Source organism: Schistocerca gregaria, chromosome 2 (genome assembly GCF_023897955.1).
Source record: "Schistocerca gregaria isolate iqSchGreg1 chromosome 2, iqSchGreg1.2, whole genome shotgun sequence".
Classification (NCBI taxonomy): Eukaryota; Metazoa; Arthropoda; class Insecta; order Orthoptera; family Acrididae; genus Schistocerca; species Schistocerca gregaria.
The window spans coordinates 815,379,368-815,404,611 of record NC_064921.1 but is presented as its reverse complement, the minus strand read 5'-3'; the positions used below and the strand labels follow the sequence as shown (position 1 = coordinate 815,404,611).

Below are 25,244 nucleotides of genomic sequence, written 5' to 3'. Positions count from 1 at the left end.
AACTGGTAAGCTCATAATTTTAATGGACCAGAAGCTTGGTGACATTTTGGGCACCATGTTGAGAAGTCCAACAAAATCAGTGAGGAGATTATCACAAGAAGCTATAGTCTCTTGTATGACAGCAAATAAGGCCATAAAAAAAGTGCATTGTGAATGGTTTCAGCAATTTGTTAACCAACATGGAGTTGATGCTTTAGATTGAACCTTTTTCACTGATGAGGAAAGATTTCCCTATCTGGCTGCATTAATTCCCAAAATTAACTAAATTTGGTCAACAGAAAATCTACATGCCTTAAGAGAAACATCGTTGAATATAGAGACAACTGGAGTCCAGGTTGCCCTAACACAAGTTCGAATTATAGGGAAGATGTTTTCGATATGTCTGTCACTCTCAATCTCTGTTGTTACTGGATAATTTTTCCGGAGAGAAGTGAAAGGTGCATTGGTGTTTAGAGGGCTCTGTAGTACTGGAATGGGAACAGAGAAGGGGCTGATGGGTTAGCACAAAAACTAATGAAGGTTGAGGACAAGAGGGTAAACGTAGGATATATTTCAGTTAGAGTTCCAACCAGCACAATTTGCAAAAGATGCTGTTGGTGGAAAGGATCCAGATGGCACATCCTGTGAAGCAGTCACTGATATGAAGAACATATTGTTGGATGGTGTGCTCAGAAACTGGGTGGTCCAGCTATTTCTTGGCCACTGTTTGTCTGTGGCCATTCATGTGGACAGACAGCTCGTTGGTAATCATGCCTACATAGAATGTAGCAGTAGTTGCAGCTTTGCTTTTAGATTTACACGAGTGGTTTCACAGGAAGCTCTACCTTTGATGGGATAGGTGACACTTTTGGCCAGACTGGAGTAGGTGGTGGTGGCGGAAGTTGCAAGAAAGATCTTTTCTTGTCCTTAAGGAGGAGTATCTTCTCCAGTTCTAGCGTTGTATGACAAGAATGCTAAGATAGAACTTCACAATGATGCTAGATGTTTTGGGATAGTGGCAGTTCTAGTAAAAATTCAGGAAGTTGCTGAAAAGGTAATAGTTTCTGCTTCCAGAATGCTCTCCAAGTCTAAGATCAAATATCCTATAACCAAGAAAGGTGCCTTGCAGCTGGCTGGGCCATCAACAAGTTTGGCAAATAATCACTAAAGTGACATATCATCATCTGAATGCTGGCTGAGTGGCCTGAAGGATGTGTTCAGATGGGCACTGATGCTTCATGAGTGCATCATCACAATGGTATACAAAAACAGATGCAAACACAAGGATGCTGAATGACTTTCAAGGAATCCTTCGGCAGAACACAACAGCAAGGACAAAAACCATAAAAGCCTTGAAAAATGAGAAACTGACCAAAGGACGATTAATAAATGGAACATTGTATAACAGTAACTGTGGTATGATGGGGTGGAAATGGCTGCTTACCAACACAGCTCATCAGAAGTCAATGATCTGTCAAGTAGTTCCATGATGTGCTGACTTGGTGACCTGGGATTCATGAAGATGTTAGAGAGAATCAGACTCAGGTCTTGTTGGCTGGGTCTCTACCAAATCATTAGACACTATGCAAGCCACCATAATGAATGACAATGATGCAAGAACATGCTGCATTTATCTCTGGGGCATCTGTTACCAGAACTATCTGCAGCAGTACTATTCTACTGGATTGGTAATAACTTCTTAAGGAGCTTTCCCAAGTCGACAAATGGAAATTGATGGATAGTGGTAATGCACTGACTACCTCACCCACTATGTGGTCACCAAAGCTGTGCAGAATGCTAAAGCTCCAGAAACTGTAAAATTCCTTGTGGAATACATAATTTTGAAGCATGGAGCATACCAAGAAATTATCTTTGATCACGGAAAAGTCTTCCTGTCAAGACTTAGTATAAGAGATGATTTTAACATTGTGACATCCCCCAGGATGACAATTGCCTGCCACCCACAGACAAATGGCCACACAGAATGCTTTAATAAGACAGTGGTAGATATGCTCCAGATGTATGTTGATGTCAAACAGATTAGGATAAAATACTGCCTATCATGATGTTCATATACAACATGGAAAAGTAAGAAAAGAAAGATTTTACAGGTTTCCCATCATTCTTTCTGCTCCATAGTTGTGAGGTGAAAATGACACTGGATACACATTTCTGATTTCAAGCACGTGATACTCAGGATGCCTCTTCAGGGGGTGAGCTTTGTTCTGGTGGCATATTGGTGTTCGTAATAAATGTGCTTTCAGTGCTAAGTGCTGTATTTCATTAACGAGCCTGCCTTTGGGTTTGGACTTGATTCTGGTTATGGCATACCTACATGTGAGCATTGTCAGTGTTGTTAAAGAATCTGAAATGAAGTATTTCAATAATATTGCTCATCAAGGGAAGGAATTTTACAGGGTGAAGCTATTTCTGTCAAAAATTAGTTGAAGTGCCGAAGGGTTTGTTAATAATAATTAGCAATTTCTGTCACTAAGCAGTCTGGCCTTGGCAGCCAGAGACCATGATCATGTATGTGTGAGTTGCATTTGTGTGAGTGTGCATGGGTATGCTGTCTAATTCTTATGAAGGCCTGTTTGGCTAAAAGCTTTGTTTGAAAGTCTTTTTGTTGTGCCTATATGTGATCAACATCAGTGCTATATGGTGAGTAACAACTATCCTTTTCATTATATTGTCATTGTTCCATCCTGGATTTCCTATTACAAATTACATTTGTTATTTGTGTGTGTGTTGCTGTAACAAACTATAACCACCTTTGTTTTCTTTGGTTATTTCAATTCCAAATTAACTGTATTTGCCATTTTGAAGAATGTTTCATTCACACTGGCAATAAACATGATGAATGGTAAAATTAATGTAAAATATCTGTAAGAAGAGTTTTGAATTACCTTAGCTCAACAATAGAAAAGTCTAGAGACATAAGGCACCATATGGAGCCTGTCACTAAAATCCTCAGTATGTTGCTATCGCACAGTTCTTTTCAGTTGAACAAGAAACATCCATTATAAGACTGAATGACATTCAATGTTTTATTTTTCTTTCAAAATGTGATAACAACATCCTAACTTCTTAACCAAGTAATACAATTTTTTCCTTTCACTTCTAAAAGAGAAATAAATGAAGGCAGCTGATGCAAGAATATAGATAATCATAAAACAGTGGCTACTAGTCTAATACATTACCTGGATAAGGAAACCGAAACCAAGGTGAATCCATTAGAATTTGTATCTTTGTGTCAGTTCTGGCAGGATGGCCTATTTCAAGTACGTTAAATAAGGTCAGCAAGCCACAAATACCCCACATTATTAAGATTGTAAGAAGAACCTGCAATAATGAAGAATGAAAAGCAACCTAACAATATATAAAAAATTTGCACATTAGACCCATACTTAGCATTCATTAATACTTGTTGCAGCAAAAAGTTAAAAATTTTACAAGCTACTGAGAGCAAATAATAAATTCATAGAAATGGAAACCAGATGGTCATTTTTATAGTTAGAATGAAGCTATCATGTACTGTTTTTTCATAATGCGTGAGCAGGAATGTAATGCTGAATCCTTAACCATTTCTCTAGAACTAAGGTGAAAAACAAGATAACACAAAATGAGGAAAAGAGTTGGATAAGTTATATCAAACAATAGATCAAGGGTAAAATGTACAGAACACTTAAAAAAAGTGTCGATGGTAAATGAATTCAATAGCCAAATGGGTTCACTATTTTTATGGATATGAATGAGCTTAGCTAGTTGACAGTGAGCATAAGTAGAAACAAATTTCAGTTACAGATAAAACTGAAGTGAGGTACATCGGAAGAAAATAAAACAGCTACAGAAAATAACAAGAGGAGATGAGGCAAACAGCATAAATACTGAAATACTTCTAAGTAATTCAGTATCGTGTAACAACATAGCAAGAAGTGTGCCACACAGAGATGATGATGCTTTCAGATGAGCTGACAATACTGAATCTTTGTGCTGACAATTGTGATATTTCCAAATACAAAGACAAACTGTAAAGTTTATGTTTGCTTCAGACATTTGTTATGCTAATGTTACTGATATTCAAAAACTTGTCTGTTAATTTGGCCATAAAGTTTCTGTTTATATGGGTTCTGGCCATTATAAGTGGACCTGTTTTATATATGTGAAATGAACAAAAGAAGATACCATATTTACTTTAGGTCATAATGTTTTAGTTTTTAATCAAAAATATTATAGGAAGGATAGATTGCTATTCCCCACATAGAGAAGGCATCACATTGTATACAGGCCCAATGAAAATGCTACTAATCATTTAAGCTTTCAGCCAAAAGGCATTCTTTGGGAATTGGGTGAGTAGCAACCTATCCTTGTCATAATATTGTTTTCATTCCATTCTGGACGTTCCACCATTTCTTTTAATTTTTAGTCAAATGTACATTAAAATTTCTCCTTTTTTTTTTTTAACATCAGTTTTCTGACTGTTTTGATGCAGCCCACCACAAATTCCTCTCCTGTGCTAACCTCTTCATCTCAGAGTAGCACTTGCAACCTACATCCTCAATTATTTGCTAGATGTATTTAAATCTCTGTTTTCCTCTACAGTTTTTGCCCTCTACAGCTCCTTCTAGTACCATGGAAGTCATTCACTCGTGTCTTAACATATGCCCTATCATCCTGTCCCTTTTCCTTATTCATATTTTCCACATATTCCTTTCCTCTCCAATTCTGCGCAGTCTGTAGCACCATGTCTCAAATGTTTCAATTCACTTCTGTTCTGATTTTTCCATAGTCCTTGTTTCACTACCATACCATGCTGTACTCCAGACGTACATTCTCAGAAATTTCTTCCTGAAATTAAGGCTGTTATTTGATGTTAGTAGACTTCTCTTGGTCAGGAATGACCTTTTTGCCATTGCTAATCTGCTTTTGATGACCTCCATGCTCCATCCATCATTGGTTATTTTTCTGCCTAGGTAGCAGAATTCCTTAACTTCATCTACTTCGTGACCATCAATCCTGATGTTAAGTTTCTTGCTGTTCTCATTTATACTACTTCTCATTACCTTAATCTTTCTTTGATTTACTCTCAATCCATACTCTGTACTCATTAGACTGTTCATTCCGTTCAGCAGATCATGTAATTCTTCTTCACTTTCACTCAAGACAGCAATGTCATCAGCGAATCATATCATTGATATCTGTTCACCTTGAATTTTAATTCCATTCCTGCACCTTTCTTTTATTTTCATCATTGCTTCCTCAATGTACAGATTGAACAGTACAGGCAAAAGACTACATCCTTGTCTTACACCCTTTTTAATACGATCACTTCATTCTCGGTTGTCCACTCTTGGCTGTCGTACATATGTATATGACCCATCTCCCCCTATAGCTTACCCCTACTTTTTTTCAGAATTTTGAACATCCTGCACCATTTTACATTGTCAAAAGATTTTTCCAGGTTAACAAATCCTATGAATGTTTCTTGATTTTTCTTTAGTTTTGCTTCCATTATTAACCACAAAGTCAGAATTACCTCTCTCACATGCCTTTACCTTTCCTAAACCCAAATTGATTGTCATCTAGTGCATCTTCAATTTTCTTTTCCATTTGTCTGTATATTATTCTTGTAAGCAACTTGGATGCATGAGATGTTAAGTTGATTGTGTGATAATTCTCAGATTTGACAGCTCTTGCTGTCTTTGGAATTGTGTGAATGATGCTTTTCAGGAAGTCAGATGGTATGTCACCAGACTCATACATTCTACACACCAATATGAATACTTGTTTTATTGCCACTTCCCCCAGTGATTTTAGAAATTCTGATGGAGTGTTATCTATCCCTTCTGCCTTATTTTATCTTAAGTCCTCCAAAGTTCTTTTAAATTCTGATTCTAATACTGGATCCCCTATCTCTTCTAAATCGACTCTTGTTTCTTCTTCTAACACATCAGACAAATCTTCCCCCTCATAGAGGCTTTCAATGTATCCTTTCCACCTATCCTCTCTCTCCTCTGCATTTAACAGTGGAATTACCATTGCACTCTTAATGTTATCGCCCTTGCTTTTAATGTCAACAAAGGTTGTTTTGACTTTTCTGTATGCTGAGTCTGTCCTTCCAACAATCATTTCTTTTTTGATGTCTTCACGTTTTTCCTGCAGCGATTTCATCTTAGCTTCCCTGCACTTCCTATTTATTTCACTCCTCAGTGACTTCTATTTCTGTATTCCTGAGTTTCACGAAACATTTTTGTACTTCCTCCTTTCATTGATCAATTGAAGTGTTTCAGCTGTTACCCACGGTTTCTTCACAGTTACCTTCTTTGTACCTGTGTTTTCCTTCCCAACTTCTGTGATGGCCCTTTTTAGAGATGTCCACTCCTCTTCAACTGTACTGCCTACTGAGCTATTCCTTATTGCTGTATCTATAGCCTTAGAGAACTTCAACCGTGTCTCATCATTCCTTAGTACTTTCATATCCCACTTCTTTGCATATTGATTTTTCCTGACTAATGTCTTACACTTCAGCCTAATCTTCATCACTACGACACTGTGAACTGAGTCTGTATCTGCTCCTGGGTACATCTTACAATCCTGTATCTGCTTTCAGAATCTCTGTCTGACTATGATGTAATCAAACTGCAACCTTCCCGTATCACCCAGCCTTTTCCACGTATACCTCCTCCTCTCGTGATTCTTGAACAGAGTATTCACTATTACTAGCTGAAACTTGTCACAGAAGTCAATTAGTCTTTCTACTTATTATAAAAATATTTCTATAACAGATAATTGAGAATATGAGCTCCTCTGATAAATTCTGACATCATTTGTGGTGCAGTTAACATTTTCTGCCTGTAGCATTCAACCAAGAACATACACCATTTATTTTTGATTAATTATGTAGAAGGAGGTAAATAGAATAGAAAAAACAAAGCAGCTGGGATCTGTGTTTAACACATACAGAAACTAAGTGGAATGCTGAGTCCTGTATTAATGTAAAAGTTGTATTCAGAATTTTAGAATATTATTGCTGTAGGAAAAAACTGGGTGAAGGTCAAAAGAGATTGAGGAGATGGTGTAAACAATTCCACAATGATTAAAACGAGACTGAATATGATGAATTCATGTACCAAATGATTACTGTGATGAATAAGTTGACTTTTTAGTAGTTTCCAGTGCTAATATCACAAAATGTCCCTGCTCCGTCTCGTACTACATAAACTCTCAAGTTTTTGCAATTGACAATATACTGTTGTATAAAATGTTATCTGTCAATACTCAGCTGGCACTACTTCTTCAAGATACCATTCAGCTCAATTTTTTGAGAGGTTGAGCAACTACTTGTACATTGAAATGTTCCAGTAACTTTTTGAGATAATTTATGCCTGTTACTGTTTAATACAGGACACTTTGTCCTATTATTATCTATAATTGAATAACATTGTTTTCTACACAATATATTTTAATAATTTGCAGTGAATCGTTCTTGAGAACATATTTTGTTTTTAGCTCAACTACATTTCTGCGTAAGTTCATTATGAACTTTGTTTAGGATGCTCATGTCTTTGAAAAACATTGTCATCTTCCTGGGAAAGATGAGCTAATTGCTGAAGTAAATAAAGGAAAATTGCAGAGTGGGGATTTACTCACAGGGAATACTTATAAACAATTTTCCAGTATAAAAAAAAATTTAATTGTTCTAAACGATGACTTATGGGTGAGTTCACTAGTAAGATCAAGGAATGATTAAAGAAGGGTAATGATAGGCATGCTTCTAACAGTTTATGATGTCAGCACTGCCCAAACTCCATGAAGAACATGTACAACACTTTAATGTCAATAATACTAGTGTATCAGCAAGGCAAACCAGCCTATTTTAGAGAAATATCTAGATCAAAGATATGGTTCAGGGATCAGACTGCTATGGTCATTGATCCCTTTTTCCAAATACTAAAAACACCCACAGAGAATAAAAATGATCAACAGATGAGAAGACAGATGATACAGAACAAAAGAAACGTAGACAAAGACCAGACAAGACGAACTAAAATCACACAGAGTGTGACGGTGGTTGGCTGACCATAGAAACAAAAAGGGAAAAGCCAACCACCGAGAAACACATGAAAAATCAGACAAATCGTAGGCCATAGGCCAGAATCAACACAAAAATACACACACTTACATTAAGCGATAAAATCCCCCTGCCCGAATAAAATGCAAAACCAAGTCCACTATGGAAGAGTCGTCAGTTAAAAGCGTAGGGAGCGTATCAGGCAGCACAAAATTCTGCCTGAGCACAGTTAAAAGGGCGCACTCCAACAGAATATGGACCACTGTCAAGGATGCCCCACAACAACAAAGAAGTGGATCCTCACGACATAGTAAATAACTGTGCATCAGTCAGGCATCGGCGGAGCCGACAAAGGATGACTGAGTCCCTGCGGTTGGCTCGCATGGATGACCGCAACACAGTCATCATCTCCTTGATACGGCAGCGTTTGTTTGGCATGGGCAGGTTGCGCCAATCAGTGTCCCATAAATCAAAAACTTTGTGGCGTAATAGTGCCTGCAAATCAGTTGCCGGGAGGCCAATCTCCAGACATGGTGCACTGGTGGCCTCTTTCGCCAGGCAGTCAATAGTTTCATTGCCAGGTATCCCAACATGGCCTGGGGTCCAAACAAAGACCACAGATCTGCCGCAACGGGCAAGAGTATGCAGGGACACCTGGATAGCCATCACCAGACGAGAACGAGGGAACCACTACTCGAGAGCTCATAAACTGCTCAGGGAATCACTACAGATAATGAAGGACTCACCTGAGCAGGAGTGGATATACTCTACGGCTCGAAAGATGGCGACCAGCTCAGCAGTGTAAACGCTGCAGCCAGCTGGCAATGAATGTTGTTCACAATGTTCCCCTAGAGTTAGCTCATAACCGACACTACCAGCAACCATCGAACCATCAGTGTAGACAATGCCAGAGCCCTGATACATGGCTAAGATGGAATAAAAGGCCTCCGGAGGGACTGAGTCCTTCAGGCCCTGTGCCAAGTCAAGCCGAAGGCAGGGGCGAGGCACACACCACAGGGGTGTATGCAGAGGGGCCCGGAAAGGAGGTGGAACAGGGAATAACCCAAGCCCGGAGAGAAGCTCTTTGACACGTACGGCGATCGGACAACCCGACTGAGGCCGACATTCTGGCAGATGGACGACTGACTGCAGGAACAGGACACGATAATTTGGATGTCCGGGCAAGCTAAAAACATGGGCAGCATAAGCAGCCAGTAATTGTTGGCGTCGTAACTGCAGTGGAGGGACACCTGCCTCCACTACTATGCTGTCCACAGGGCTGGTAAGGAAGGCACCAGTGGGAAGTTGTATCCCACTGTGTAGTATTGGGTCCAGCACCCGCAATGCAGATGGGGATGCTGAGCCATAAGCCAGACTCCCATAGTCCAGACGGGACTGGACTAACGCCTGGTAAAGCTGTAGGAGAGTAGATCGGTCGGAGCTCCACCTGGTGTGGCTCAGGCATCACAGAGCATTTACATGCCGCCAACACGCCTGTTTAAGGTGCCGAATATGAGGCAGCCAAGTCAACCAGGCATCAAAAACCACCCCCAAAAACCTATGTGACTCCACCACTGTAAGAAGCTCGCCGTCAAGATAAAGCCGCGGCTCCGGGTGAACAGTGCGTAGCCAGCAGAAATGCTTAACGCAGGTCTTGGCAGCTGAAAACTGAAAACCATGTGCTACAGCCCAAGACTGTGCCTTGCGCAGTGCACCCTGTAGCTGACCTTCAGCAGCTGCAATGCCAATAGAGCTGTAGTAAAGGCAGAAGTCGTCAGCATACAGGGAAGCGGAGACAGAATTTCCCACGGACGCAACGAGCCCGTTAATGGCTATTAAAACAGGCAGACACTTAAAACAGAACCCTGTGGCACACCGTTCTCCTGGACTTATGAGGAACTATATGAGGACGCGACGTGCACGTGGAAGGTACGATACGACAGAAAATTGAGGATAAAAATCAGCAGAGGACCCCGAAGACCCCATCCATGAAGCGTAGAAAGCATGTGATGACGCCATGTCGTTTCATATGCCTTCCGCATGTCGAAAAAGACAGCAACCAGGTGCTGACGGCGGGCAAAGGCAGTACAAATGGCCGACTCCAGGCTCACCAGATTGTCAGCAGTGGAGCGGCCTTACGGAACCCAGCCTGAGACAGAGCCAGAAGGCCCTGAGACTCCAGTACCCAATTTAAGCACCGACTCACCATCTGTTCAAACAACTTGCAAACAACGTTGGTGAGGCTAATGGGATGGTAGCTGTCCACCTCCAAAGGGTTCTTCCCTGGTTTCAGAATGGGGACAACAATACTTTCCCGCCATTGCGACGGAAACTCACCCTCGACCCAAATACAGTTGTAAAGGTTGAGGAGCCATCGCTGGCAGTCCACTGAAAGGTGTTTCAGCATCTGACAGTGGATGCTATCTGGCCCATGAGAGGTATCAGGGCAAGCAGCTAGGGCACTGCGAAATTCCCACTCACTGAATGGAACATTGTACGATTCTGGATGGTGGTTGTGAAATGAAAGGCTCCAACATTCCGTCCACTACTTTAATAGAGTGGGAGGCCAGGGGGTAATTCACAGAAGCGGAACTCCTTGCAAAATGCTCTGCCAAGTGGATTGCAATGACGTCGGAGTCAGTACAAACTGCTCCATTCAGTGAGAGCGCAGGGATGCTGACAGGGGTCCGACAGCCGTAGATGCGTCGAATCTTAGTCCAGACCTGAGATGGAGTGACATGGAGGCCAATGGTGGACACATACCGCTCCCAGTACTCCCGCTTGCTTTGGTGGATAAGGAGGTGGGCTCGCACACACAGCCGTTTGAAGGCGATGAGGTGTTCTATGGAGGGATGGTGCTTGTGATGCTGGAGTGCCCGCCGGCGATCTTTAATCACTTCAGCGATTGCACGCAACCACCAAGGCACAGTCTGCCACCGAGGGGACCCAGAAGAATGGGGAATGGCAGATTCGGCGGCAGTAACAATGCTGGTGGTGACTGATTGAACCACTGCATCAATGTCATCGTTAGGGAGAGGCTCAATAGCGGCAGTGGAGGAGAACAAGTCCCAGTCAGCCTTATTCATAGCCCATCTGCTAGGGCGCCCAGAAGACTGACGCTGTGGCAGTGACAGAAAGATCGGAAAGTGGTCACTACCACACAGGTCGTCATGCACTCTCCATTGGACAGACGGTAAGAGGCTAGGGCTGCAGATGGAAAGGTTGATAGCGGAGTACGTGCCATGCGCCAGGCTGAAGTGTGTGAAGGAACCATTATTTAAAAACGAAAGATCGAGCTGTGACAATAAATGCTCAATGGTGGCGCCTTGACATGTCACCACCGACCCACCCCACAGAGGGTTATGGGCGTTGAAGTCGCCCAGTAACAAGAAAGGTGGCAGCAATTGGGCTATCAGCACAGCCAGGACATGCTGCAGACAGTAACAGCCTGTAGTGTCCACACCCGAACAGCGACAGCCTCTAAAGGTGTTTGTAGAGGGACAGACTCGCTGTGAAGAGAGTTAAGGACATATATGCAGATGCCACCAGACACCCTTTCATAAGCTGCCCGGTTCTTATAATAACCTCAATAGCCATGGAGGGCGGGGGTTCACATTGCTGGAAACCAAGTTTCCTGAAGAGAAATGCAGAAGAAAGGGTGAAGGCTGATAAGTTGGCGGAGATCAGCTAGATGTTGGAAGAAACCACTGCAGTTCCACTGGAGGATGGTATTTTCCATGTCTGAGAAAGGCGTGACGGGACTTGGAAGGCAGATTACATTGCTGTGTCACCTGCCGCCTCCGATTGAGCACCTGTGCTAGTGCTATCCATGGTGTCTGAGGGACCGGCGAGTTCAAGGTCCTCAGCGGACGCCAGAATCTCCACCTCATCCTCAGACGCAGAGCTGGAAGTTCGTGGTGGGATGGCTGCCACCGCAAGTTTCTTGGGCTTAGAGCTCTTCTTCTTGGGTTTTTCACGCCGTTCCTTGGGTCACACTGGCTGGGAGGGCTTCACCGATTCAGTCTCCGGGACAGTGGAGGATCGTGAAGCCCTACGACCAGCTGATTGTGGGCACTTACGCCACTGTCGGTCGTCAGCCTTCCCGCTGGTGGAAACCTGAGAAGGGAGGGACCCAAGGGACACCTTGTGAGCGTGAGAAGCCGAAGAAGTAGGACACTTCTCTGGCTGAGGAGTGGGGATGGACGTCCCCGATGGGTGGGATGGTGTTGCTCTTGAGGTAGGTGGCGCAGGAGCAACCTGGTGGGTAGAGCCCCCCACTGGCGAGGGGGCAGGAGGAGTTGTACTACTCGTTGATCCGGCCACAATTCAAGAAACGGACGGGGCTAGCACAGGTGTTGTAGCAGCAGTGTAGGAAGATGTCATTCTCACAGGATGGAGTCGGTCGTATTTCCTTTTGGCCTCAGTATAGGTCATTTGGTCCAGGGTCTTGTATTCCATGATTTTACGCTCTTTCTGGAAGATTCAGCAGTCTGGCGAGCAAGGTGAATGGTGCTCCCCGCAGTTGACACAGATGGGAGGCGGGGCACATGGAGTATTGGAATGTGATGGGCGTCCGCAATCTTGACATGTGAGGCTGGAAGTGCAGCGAGAAGACATATGGCCAAACTGCCAGCACTTAAAGCACCGCATTGGGGGAGGGATATAGGGCTTAACGTCACATCGGTAGACCATCACCTTGACCTTTTCCGGTAATGTATCCCCTTTGATGGCCAAGATGAAGGCACCGGTAGCAATCTGATTTTCCTTCGGACCCCGATGAACATGCCAGACGAAATGTACACCTCGGCACTCTAAATTGGCGCACAGCTCATCATCAGACTGCAAAAGAAGATCCCTATGGTAAATAACTCCATGGACCATATTTAAACTCTTATGCGGTGTGATCGTAATGGCAACATCCCCCAACTTGTCACAAGCGAGTAACTGTCGTGACTGGGCAGAGGATGCCGTTTGTATCAGGACTGACCCAGAGTGCATTCTCGACAAGCCCTCCACCTCCCCAAACTTGTCCTCTAAATGCTCGATGAAGAACTGAGGCTTTGTGGAGAGAAAGGACTCCCCATCAGCTCTCGTACAAACTAAGAATCAGGGCGAATAACAGCGAGAGACGATGTACCTCACTTCATTGCATGTCATCCGCCCTGATGCCACTTACTCCAACCAAGGGCCCTCCCCACAGGCACCACCCAGCCACAGCAAGAGCCACCTGGCAGGATGGCCGTTGCCGGGAGTCCCGATACCCCAGGAGGATAGGCATCTACTCCTTGGCATACATGGGGAGTTAACGGTGCAGGCATCAGTAGAGCGATCCCTGTATTGTCAGGGGGCTACAACCAACAGGGTACATGGTGGCCCCACCAGAACGGACTGGTTACCGTGCTGGATGTTAGGTAACATGTGGTCTATGGTCGCCGTTGGTGCAGAAAGAGGCACTGCACAGTGCAAGGTGTAATCTGCATGCAGAAACGAAGTCATGCCCAAGAGATCGAGAGTGGGCAGGACTGCAAATTCAATGGCGTATAAGCTGGCGAAAGGTCTGATCGCAAGATGGACACAATGCACCAAGTCAGGCGCCCTTCCCCAATTGGCTCGCTCTTCGGAAAATTTTGAGAGATGGAGGTCAAACCCAACAGGGGACCATCAAATAAGGGCAAAAAGTTTGAGACTCCTTTTAGTCGCCTCTTGCGAGAGGCAGGAATACCGCAGGCCTATTCTAACCCCCGAACCTGCAGGGGGTAGATCAAAGATATCACTAGGCCACTAAATGATAGCTGCCACAATAGAAAAATGTAAGATATTCTCATTTTATAAGATGACAACAAATGTGTCATGTCAGTATGAAAAGTATAATAAAATTAAAAATACCCCATAAAGCAGATTCCAGTAAGAGCTTTGAAACAACTGAAATAGTAACTGAAGATGACATGGTATTAGATACCAAAAATTCTTAAGATACAAGAATAATATGGAAGATCCCTTAAATCTAATTTATGGCCATTTACTTTTCTTTTACTTCTTTTAAAGCATTATATTCAAGATTATCACAAACTGCTACCATTGATAAATATATTGACTTACTGGGAAAAGCTTGAACAATGGGAACCAGACCAAAGATAGTCCTTGACCTCTTTTATAACTGATTCCAGGAACACTGACTGATCGCATGCACTGAGAGAATACAGTCAGCATGATGATAGTCCTGTAATAACAATAAAAAGATATCACCAAAATTAAGAAAGTTTTACATTTAGGTGTCTGTAATGAAAATTGAATATTTTTTATATACAGATTGATTCTGTGATGATGTTACACACATTCTGGAATTATGCCAAAAGATAACTGCATCAATTCCAGATAAGGAACACTTGTTCAAAAATGGCTCAACTGAAAGTTTTAAGTGAAAATTGTTCAGATAACTCTCACAGGGGATCTCTTCTACTGAAAGCACTTTGTTGCTTTCCATATTTTGGGAGGAGGTAGTGTGGACCAAAACAAGAAAAAAATGTCCAGTGAACGTGGTCTCTAAAGTGCACACTTCAAGAGCTATGAGAGCTTCATCATCTTCATTACTATGAAACACATCTCTTCTACTGAATAAGTGCTTATAGCAGTTCTGGTATGCATTTTAGAACCCATGTTTATGGGATTTCTTTTTGCGTTTGGTCTGTAGCATCTCCTCCCAAATATAGCAGGCAAAAGGCTTTCAGTAGAAGAGATGTGCCTTCAGAGGTATCAGAGTGGTTTTCACTTACAACATTTGAATTGGTTGTTTCTGGACCAAGTCCTTTACCACAGACTGCTACATTTACCCTTCTGCATCACTCCTGAAATTTGGAACAATGTCATCATGGAATTACCCTGTATAAATGTCTTACCTTTTTTAAAAAGCATGACACAAATGAAATAAACTGAAATGATATAAGGAAGAGATCATAATTTAACAAGAGAGATAAGTTTACAGAAAACTATAATCACTGCAGCTTGTTGGCAGAAAGGTAAGGACACATACTTGTCTTTTTATTGAACATTGTAGATATGTTATTATCGAAACATGCACATTTGAAGCACATTAATAATTTTAACACTCACAAGGAACACCTTGAGTGTGAGGTCACAAATTCAGTCTTTAGTAAGGCTTATTTGAGCATGTTATGTTAACATTATGACAGGAAAAATATTAGCTGCTAATGGCTCACCACATGTGTTGGGGGTCACTAAAAATGAATGGCCAGGAGATGCAGACATCAACTGTCTATGGAATGTATGTATTACATTTAGTTTAGTTAGTTCAGTTATATTACTTGTTCCATGGATCATGAACACGATCCTGTCGTAATGATGTGGAACGTGTCAAAGTACACAAGATTCATTTATCCCAAATAATCATTGTTAGTCTTATATACGGTACAATTGTTAATACTTACTGTATTTCTTTGGCCTATGTCTAAAAATTCATCTATGGAGTAGAAGGAGTTGTCATTCAGGAATTCCTTTAACTTACTTTTGAATGCCGATTGGTTGTCTGTCAGACTTTTGATATTGTTTGGCAATTGACCAAAAATTTTTGTGGCAGTATAATTCACCTCCTTTTGTGCCAATGTCAAATTCAATGAACGGTAGTGAAGGTCACCCTGTCTCCTAGTATTGTAGCTGTGGACTGTGCTATTAATTCTGAAGTGATCTGGGTTACTAACAACAAATTTAATTAGGCTGTATATATATTGTGAAGCTACTGGTAATACCCCTAATTCTTTAAATAATTGTCTACAAGATGATCTTGGATGAGCCCCAGACATTATTCTGATAACACGTTTTTGTGCAATAAATACCTTCTTTCTTAGTGATGAATTGCCCCAAAAGATGATTCCGTAAGAAAGCAACGAATGAAAATATGCATGGTAAGGTAACTTACTGATGTGCTTGTCTCCAGAATTTGCAATGACACTAATAGCATAGGTAGCTGAGCTCAATCGTTTCAGTAGATTGTCAATGTGTGTCTTCCAGTTTAAATTCTGATCAATACAGACACCCAGAAATTTTGAACAATCTGTTTTAGCTAAAGATTTTCCCCCACACTCTATATTTATTTCCGGTGTTATGCCTTTCCCTGTACTGAACTGTATGTACAGTGTTTTTTCAAAGTTCAATGAAAGTCCATTTGCGGAAAACCACCTAATAACTCTTTGAAAAACATTATTTGCATTTTCCTCAGCTGATTCTTGCTTTTTAGGCTTGATTACAATACTTGTGTCAACTGCAAAGAGAACCAAGTTTGCATCTTCATGAATATAATTAGGCAAGTCATTAACATATATTAAAAACAATAAAGACCCCAAGACAGAACCCTGTGGTACCCCATTCTTGATACATCCCCAGTCTGAATAATCTGATGCCCTTTGTGTACTATGTGAGTTTACTGTTTCAACCTTCTGCATTCTAGCAGTTAAATATGAAGTGAACCATCTGTGTACTGAACCATTCATTCCATAGTACTTCAGCTTATCTAAGAGGATTTCATGATCCACACAATCAAAAGCCTTAGAGAGATCACAGAAAATCCCAATTGGTGATGTTCTACTATCCAGAGCATTTAAAATTTGATCAGTGAAAGCATGTATAGCACTATCTGTTGAAACACCTTTCTGAAAACCAAACTGACATTTTGTTAAAACGTTATTCCCACTAATGTGTAAAGTTACTCTTGAGTACATTACTTTTTCAAACACTTTTGAGAAGGATGTCAGAAGTGAAATAGGATGATAATTGTTGACGTCTGTCTTGTCACCTTTTTTATACAAGGATTTAACTATGGCATATTTCAATCTGTCAGGAAATATTCCCTGATTCAATGAGTTATTACATATGTGGCTAAGAACTCGACTTATCAGGTGTGGACAAGATTTTAGTATTCTATTGGAGATACCATCAGTTCCATGTGAGTTTTTATTCTTAAGTGAATTTATTATTTTCTTAATTTCAGACGGTGAGGTGGGTAGGATTTCAATTTCATTTGTTTTCTCCGGGAATGCCTCTTTCATATAGAGTTCTGGCCTATCTGGTGAGCAGCTGGTGCCTATATTTTCCACTACATTTATAAAATGATTATTAAAAATATTTTCAACCTGTGATTTTTCATTTATAAGCTTTTCATTGTGCTTAACAGTAATATTGTTGTCCTGTGACCTTGGTTGCCCTATTTCCCTTTTAACTATATTCCATATTGTTTTAACTTTGTCATCAGAGGTGCTAATCTCAGACTTGATACACATACTTCTGGATTTTTTTATAACTTTCCTTAATATATTACAATATTTCTTATAATGGTTGAGCTTTTCTTCATCTCGACTTATTCTAGTGTCTTGGTATAGTTCCCATTTCTGGCTACAAGAAATTTTAATCCCTTTAGTCAGCCATGATTTTTTATCAAGTTTATTTGAATTATGATTCACTAATTTCTTAGGAAAACTGTTTTCAAATATACCCACAAGTTTATCATGGAATAAGTTAAATTTAACATTTGCATCAGGTTCCCGATAAACATCCCCCCAGTCTACCCTTTTCAAGCTTTCCTTAAATTGTTGAATTGTTATATGGTTAATTGGGCATATTATTTTGTTTGTTTTTTCACATTACTGTATGGAGCAAAGTCATGAATTGAAAGTAGCTGTGCATCGTGATCAGAAATCCCGTTCTTAATAGGATAGGTGCTTACTTCTTTTAATTTATCTTGGTCTATGAAAATGTTATCTATCAGGGTGCTACTGTCTTGTACAATACGAGTAGGAAAATCAGTGACTGATGTCAGATTGTAAGAGCAAAGTAATAGTTCAAGGTCGTTTTTCTTGCTTGAGTGTTTAAGAAAATTTACGTTAAAATCTCCACAAATGATAATGTGTTTTCCCTTTCCATTTTCTGACAGATAACGCAGCAAGAGATCTAGGTTTTTAAGAAACATTTGAAAATTTCCAAGTGGGGACCTATACAAAGTCACAATTATGAATTTACCACTGTCCAATTTAAGCTCACAAGCGCATACTTCAATGTGCTGTTCTACACAGAATTTTGCGGTTTCTATGTTTTTAAAACTATGTTCCCCCTTAACATAAATGGCAGCTCCTCCTTTCTCCATATTGTCTCTACAAAAATAAGTTGCTAGTTTATACCCATTAATATTTTCATTTTCCATTTGTGTAGTTATATGATGTTCAGACAGGCACAGTACATCAACTTCTGTTGTATTTTTAATATTCTCAAGACAAATTATTAGTTCGTCTATTTTGTTCCTTAATCCCCTGATATTTTGGTGAAATATATTAACACAACTGTTTCCTCTACCTTTATTCGAACCATTTATTTTTTTTACCTTTAAGAGCTGCCTGTCTGGACATCTTGTTCAACCTAAAAAAGGTGCCCCTATGCCCTTTCGGGTCACAGGGGTTTTGCCTTGAGTGCTAGTGGCCCCCTTTAGACGACCTACAATTAAATCAGCTAATCTATCCTTCCCTAGACTATTTAGGTGCAGGCCATGTCGAGTGTATCCCTATCTCCCAATGCTACCAACAGGCACTGTATAAATGTGTGTTTTTGCACCGTCCAGCAGCTGCTCGCTCAACTCTCTGTTAACTCGCCACACAGAAGGGTTAACCGAGGGCTGATCGTAACGCTGTAATACCTCAACAAAACCCACATTCGTACATCCTGTTGCAGCTCCTATTTTATCCAGGTCACTCTTAATATCATAATTCCTATCCTTAGCCAGGCTGTTTCCTGCCCCACCTATTACTATCACCTCATCATTCTTGTCAAAGTCCCTACAGAGTGGTCCTATGTCTTCTATCACCTGGCTAAGCCTAGCACTTGGCTTAAACAAACTCGTGACCTGGTAATCTGCTTCTAATTTCTCCTGCACTAGTTGGCCTACACCCCTCCCATGACTGCTACCTAGCAGCAAGACTTTTCTTTTTCTATTACTAGATTTTCCCGACCTAATGCTGTTACCAATTTTAGTAGTCTGCTGCACCCTACTTTCAACTACTCCTGTTTTTGGCTTCTCCCTTCCTACTTCAGGTAACAAGGAGAATTTATTCATAACTGGAACTTCGACAACATCTACATGGCTGGTCCCTTTTCGCGATTTCCTTGTTACCAATTCCCATTTCCCGCAGTCTTTTTCCCCCTTTAACTTAGCTAATTCAGTTTTTACCGAATCTAGTTCAGCCAGAAGGGCACACATCTTTTCCTCCTGTTGTATGAATCTTTTTTCTATACTACAGAACCTACAGTTCCATGGGAGAGCCAAAAGCATAATCTCGTCAAATTTCCCGCTACATGAGCCCCAATGAAAAACACCCCCACATACCACACCCGATTCTATCTTCCTACGGCAGCTTCCACACTTAGTACTCATGGCAATGTACAGTAATAAAATTTAAACAATGATCTCTTAATACAACAAACTATATTCTTAAATCAGTAAGATAATGAACATACAATGGATGTAATCTAACGAGCTACGTGAATTTAAACAACCGTTACCTGAAAGTAAACAAACGCCAAATGGAAAGTCTATGAACAAATAAGTTTGAATAATCTACAATCCGACGATAAAAAGTCTTTAATTATTGACCAAAGAAGTATTTAAGATTATAGGCGCAAAGTTAAATAATAATGAGAGGTCTACACACGCACGAAATTTACGCCTACAAATGTAAACAAACACTGACGAAAACCAGCCGTTTAGTAAAACCTTTACAAGTAAAATACGCTAATATTCGTGAAACCTTCAATACACAGTCTAACACAGACGTTAATTTAACTATCTAAACTATAATTTACACTAAGTTTAATATTATTCTATTACTGAACACTTAACTTTTGCCAGAGCTCCGAAAACGCGTGCACCGCTTGCTCTCCTTCCAATAGACCAAGAATTCATTTCACAAAATGGACACCGTGAAAAAAAAGTGAAACAGTTTGTCATGGAGCTTATTGTGAAACTGGCTATCCTTTAAGTTGTAGCTGGAGATAGTGCAATAACATGTTTTATAGGCATGGAAAAAAACAAGCATCCAGAGGCTGAATTTGTCGATTGGTTGTAGGTGGTAAAAATTGCCACTATTAAAGTCCAACCCTCATAGCTTTCGGCCAGTAAGGCCTTCATCAGAATAAGATGACAAACACACACATACACACTCATGGAAACGCAACTCACACATACATGACTGCAGTCTTGGGTAACTGAGGCCACGCTGTGAGCAGCAGCACCAGTGCAAGAGGGAGTGGCAATTGGGTGGGGGTAAGGAAATGGCTGGGTTGGGGAGGCAGAGGGATAGATGGATAGGAGGATAGGGGTGGGGGACAGTGAAGTGCTGCTAGGGAGCACTCAGAGATGAGTTGGATAGAGGGTAGGGCAGCTAGGAGCAGTCGAGAGGTTAGACACAGGGCAGGAGATAGGTGGAGGGGGGGGGGGGGGGCACAAAAGGAGAAAAGAAAAAAGACTGGGTGCATTGGTGGAAAGAGGGCTGTGTTATGTTGGAATGGGAACAGGGAAGGGCTGGATGGCTGAGGACAATGACTAATGAAGATTAAGGTCAGAAGGGTTATGATAACGTGGGATATATTGCAGGGAGAGTTCCCACCTGCACAATTCAGAATATCTGGTGTTGGTGGGAAAGATCCATATGGCACAGACTGTGAAGCAGTCATTGAAATGGCTGCCTCAGCCTTCGTTAGTCATTGTCCTTGCCCTTCAGCCCCTTCCCTGTTCCCCTCCCAGCACTACACAGCCCTCTATTCCACGAAAACACCTTTTACTTCTCTCCTCTTCTGCTATGCCATTCCCCCACCCTCCATATAACCTTCTGACTGCACCTAGCTGCCCTACCCTCTCTCCACCTCATCCCTACAAGCACCCCAGCAGCACTTCACAGTTCCCCACCCCTACCCTACTATCCCTCCCCCTCCCCACCCCAGCCTCCTCATTACCCCCACCCAGTTGCTTCTGCCATCATGCATCATGCTGCTACTCATAGTGTAGCTTCAGCTGCCAGAGAATTTGGTCACATGTGTGTGTGTGTGTGTGTGTGTGTGTGTGTGTGTGTGTGTGTTTGTTTTCTGACAAAAGGCATTGTTGGTTGAAAACTTATTTTGTGACAGTCTTTTTGTTGTGCCTATTGTGCCTATCTGTGACTCGGCATCTTTGCTGTATGGTGAGCAGCACCTATCCTTTTCATAATATTGTTACGTTCCATCATGGATTTTTCATTGTTTAGTGTTTGCTTTCTTTATCATTGCCACTGCTCTGCTTTCTATCAACACCTCTAGCACTGTAGCACTATTGTGAGTTACTCATCGACTAAGCAGTTTATTTATGTTTCATAGCCTTGTACTGTGCTCACCATTGGATGTCTCCAGTTGTAAAAGGACACCTTCCTCTAGCATTACTTTTTTTCAACAGAAGATATCAATACCAAAAATATTTTCTGCCTTTTTAATATTATCTCAGATGTTTAACTAAAAGAATGTCACATGATTTTGTATACCATGTGGTATATTTTAAGCTACAATCCACAAGAAGAAATATTTTATTTTTGTTGTTACAATTGGTGTATACTAGATCTGTATAGAAAGATAGATCCCTTATCATTTAGCTACAAAATAGCAGGTCAGCAACTGGAAGCAGTTAATTCCATAAATTATCTTGGAGTACGCATTAGGAGTGATTTAAAATGGAATGATTAAATAAAGTTGATCGCTGGTAAAGCAGATGCCAGACTGAGATTCATTGGAAGAATCCTAAGGAAATGCAATCCGAAAACAAAGGAAGTAGGTTACAGTACGCTTGTTCGCCCACTGCTTGAATACTGCTCAGCAGTGTGGGATCTGTACGAGATAGGGTTGATAGGAAAGATAGAGAAGATCCAACGGAGAGCAGCGCACTTCATTATAGGATCATTTAGTAATCACGAAAGCCTTACGGAGATGATAGATAAACTCCAGTGGAAGATTCTGCAGGAGAGATGCTCAGTAGCTCGGTACGGGCTTTTGTTAAAGTTTCAAGAGCATACCTTCACCGAAGAGTCAAGCAGTATATTGCTCCCTCCTACGTATATCTTGCAAAGAGACCATGAGGATAAAATCAGAGAGATTAGAGCCCACACAGAAGCATACCGACAGTCCTTCTTTCCACGAACAATACGAGACTGGAATAGAAGGGAGAACCGATAGAAGTACTCAGGGTACCCTCCGCCACACACCGTCAGGTGGCTTCCAGAGTATGGATGTAGATGTACATGTAGATATATACAGTTAAAATTACTTTTCTTTTAGAAACAGTTGAAATTACAAAATATCTGGTACACTTGAAATTCCTATTATTAATTGCACAAGCGGACAATATTTATTAATTTTATTTCTGGATTCATTTATAAAATAATGGTATAGATTAATAGAAACTCATTTGTCAAGAAAATTTGTAAACTCTTCAGAATATTGTTAGTGTCACAGAATGGTTAAGTAATGGGCATGCTTCTGATGTGATCGGATGTGTTTTTATGTTTGTCAATGACAATGTAATTTTCTAATTTGAAGTGAAAATTGTTAAGACAGTATGATCTATAAAAATGTGAATGAATAAAAATCAACATAAAAACAGACAATTATTCAGTAGTTATTATGTCAATTGAAACTATGAGAACCTATTAAGTGAAAAATTTCAGCTTCAAGAATCATCCCCTAGACGTGAAGAATTGGAGCCAACTACAAGAAAAGAAGATAAGTAAAAAAGTTTATAGTAAATCTTACTCCTCTCAAAGCTTCTTAAAAGAATTTATTTTGGAGTCAGTGACAATCAACAAATGATGTGAAGGAGGGGTAGATTGTAAGTGGTGGTGTTGTCTGAAATCGATTGACTGATGAAGTTTTGTCTGTTGCAGAAGAAGGGAGAGTGATTTGTGTCATTTGCAGTTTATGTTTGAATGGATTTCCAATCACTCAAAGAGAGAAGCTGAAAGCTTCCCAACAAAGTCATATCAACAATGACGATACCACCAGCTTTGATGAGGAACATCAACAAGGAAAGATAAGTAAATTATTTGTGAAATTAATTTGTTTGTGGACTTGTGTGCTTGTTAACAAAATGAATAGAGGAGAGTAGTAGTGATGTAGAAATGAAAGTTGTGGGCTCTAGCCAGGACATGTTTGAGCAGAGTGAAAGTGTAGTCAGCAAAGAAACAGTAAAAAGTGATATTTTGCAGTTAATTCTGGCAAAACTAGAAGAAATGAAGACAGATAACAATAGTAAATTTAGTGCAGTTAATGACCAGTTAACTGAAAAATTTGCTTCATTACAAGGACAATTAAATGACCTAATAATTTGAAAATAGATAGGATACATACCAAATAGACCAACTTATTAATCAAGTTTCAGAGCTAAAAAATGGGTTGTCAGAGGAGTTAAAAAGTGTGAATGAAGTTGATGTTTTGGAAGACAAATTTATTGTTTTGGAAAATGAGCTAACTGTCCAATCAGCAAGACAGTCAAAGAATGTTAATGATATCAGAGTTGAACAAAAGGCCGTGGCAGAAAAAATGGAAAAAAAAACTTCACTAGATTAGATCAAAAAATTTTAAATGTTGAAAACAATATTCAAACCAATGTAAATGTTTTATATCAAAAAAATTTCAGTGATTCAGGAAAATTGCATTCACAAAAATCTGTATTCAAACAATGATATTGCATCCAACACTCCAATCAAAAGTTTTCCATCCGACAATTTACATCCAGTGGATTTTCTGCACCACTGTACAGAAAGTTTTGTGTCAGGCATGAGTGACAACCAAAAAATTAAATTTATTAAAAGATGTCTTGAAGGCAAAGCCATGTCATGGATAACTTTAAATTTAAGTCAGTGGGAAACATATCAAAGTTTCAAGAAAAGTGCTTTAAATAAATTTTGGTTGGAAGCTGAACAGGGAAGAATTAAAAGTGATTTTTTGGATGGTCCTAATTATAGGAATAGGGATGGTAGTCTGAAAGAGTTTTGTAAAAGCCAACTTGAGAAATTAACACATCTTGACAAACCATTTGATGAAATAACATTGATTGATGTGCTTAAGAGAAGATCACCAGAAAGGTTGCAGTGGGATTTGGTACAGGACCTGATGATTGTCTTAAGCAGTTTTTACAATATGGTGACAGGCTGGATGGGGCAGTCAAAAGAAATATGTACCCTGACAATAGGAACAATAGAGATCAGAATGGGAATAACTACAGATGCAGAGATAATGGTAACTTCTACCAGGAACAAAATGTTAATTAGACAGAGAAATTTTGAATATCAGAAGAATAGGAATAATTGGGATAACCATGAGCATTTTAATAGGAAAAACAATCATAGAGGTAACTACACAGGAAACAGCAGTCTGCCTCTATGAAGGTCCACAGTTTAGGGGCAAGGAAACATAACAAGCTTAGGGCCCCCAAGTTACACTTGCAATTAGACAGTAATATCAGTGTTAATGATATGGCACATGTATCTGAAGGAATATCAAATTTCTCATTTATGTTTTGATCAAAAGTTTTGAGATACTATCTTTAACTGTTGTTGTTGTTGTTGTTGTTGTTGTGGTCTTCAGTCCTGAGACTGGTCTGATGCAGCTCTCCATGCTACTCTATCCTGTGCAAGCTTCTTCATCTCCCAATACGTACTGAAGCCTACATCCTTCTGAATATGTTTAGTGTATTCATCTCTTGGTCTCCCTCTATGATTTTTACCCTCCACACTGCCCTCCAATACTAAATTGGTGATCCCTTGATGCCTCAGAACATGTCCTACCAACCGATCCCTTCTTCTTGTCAAGTTGTGCCACGAACTCCTCTTCTCCCCAATCCTATTCAATACCTTCTCATTAGTTATGTTTAACTATAGTGGTGTAAGTGCTCATCAGAAACCAGATTGTGAGAGTAGTGAGAATTTTGGAGTAGTATATACTAATGATTTCTTCTCTTGGGCAGAAAACAATATTGTTGATGTTTGTAAATCCAATGATGACTGCAGTGGATCTGAACTAGGTGGTGTTTTTGATCTAGATGTGAATGAAAACTGTGAAGTAACTGAGGTTGATAAGTCTGAGACTGGTTGCTTATTGCAAATGAATGTAGGTAAGGTAAGTG

At 40.5% G+C, this 25,244-nt stretch overlaps 1 protein-coding gene across 2 annotated transcripts in view; it reads right to left on the bottom strand.

The window, feature by feature from the left end:
* Positions 1–25,244, bottom strand: part of LOC126335141 (solute carrier family 23 member 2) — a 259,625-nt gene that overhangs the window by 33,337 nt on the left and 201,044 nt on the right. For both annotated transcript variants that reach the window (XM_049998101.1, XM_049998102.1), the window contains exons 6-7: positions 14,150–14,270; positions 3,180–3,321 (exon numbers count right to left, since the gene is read on the bottom strand). In XM_049998101.1, coding sequence (XP_049854058.1) covers positions 3,180–3,321; positions 14,150–14,270 — 263 coding nt within the window. The remainder of the gene's footprint in view (positions 1–3,179; positions 3,322–14,149; positions 14,271–25,244) is intronic.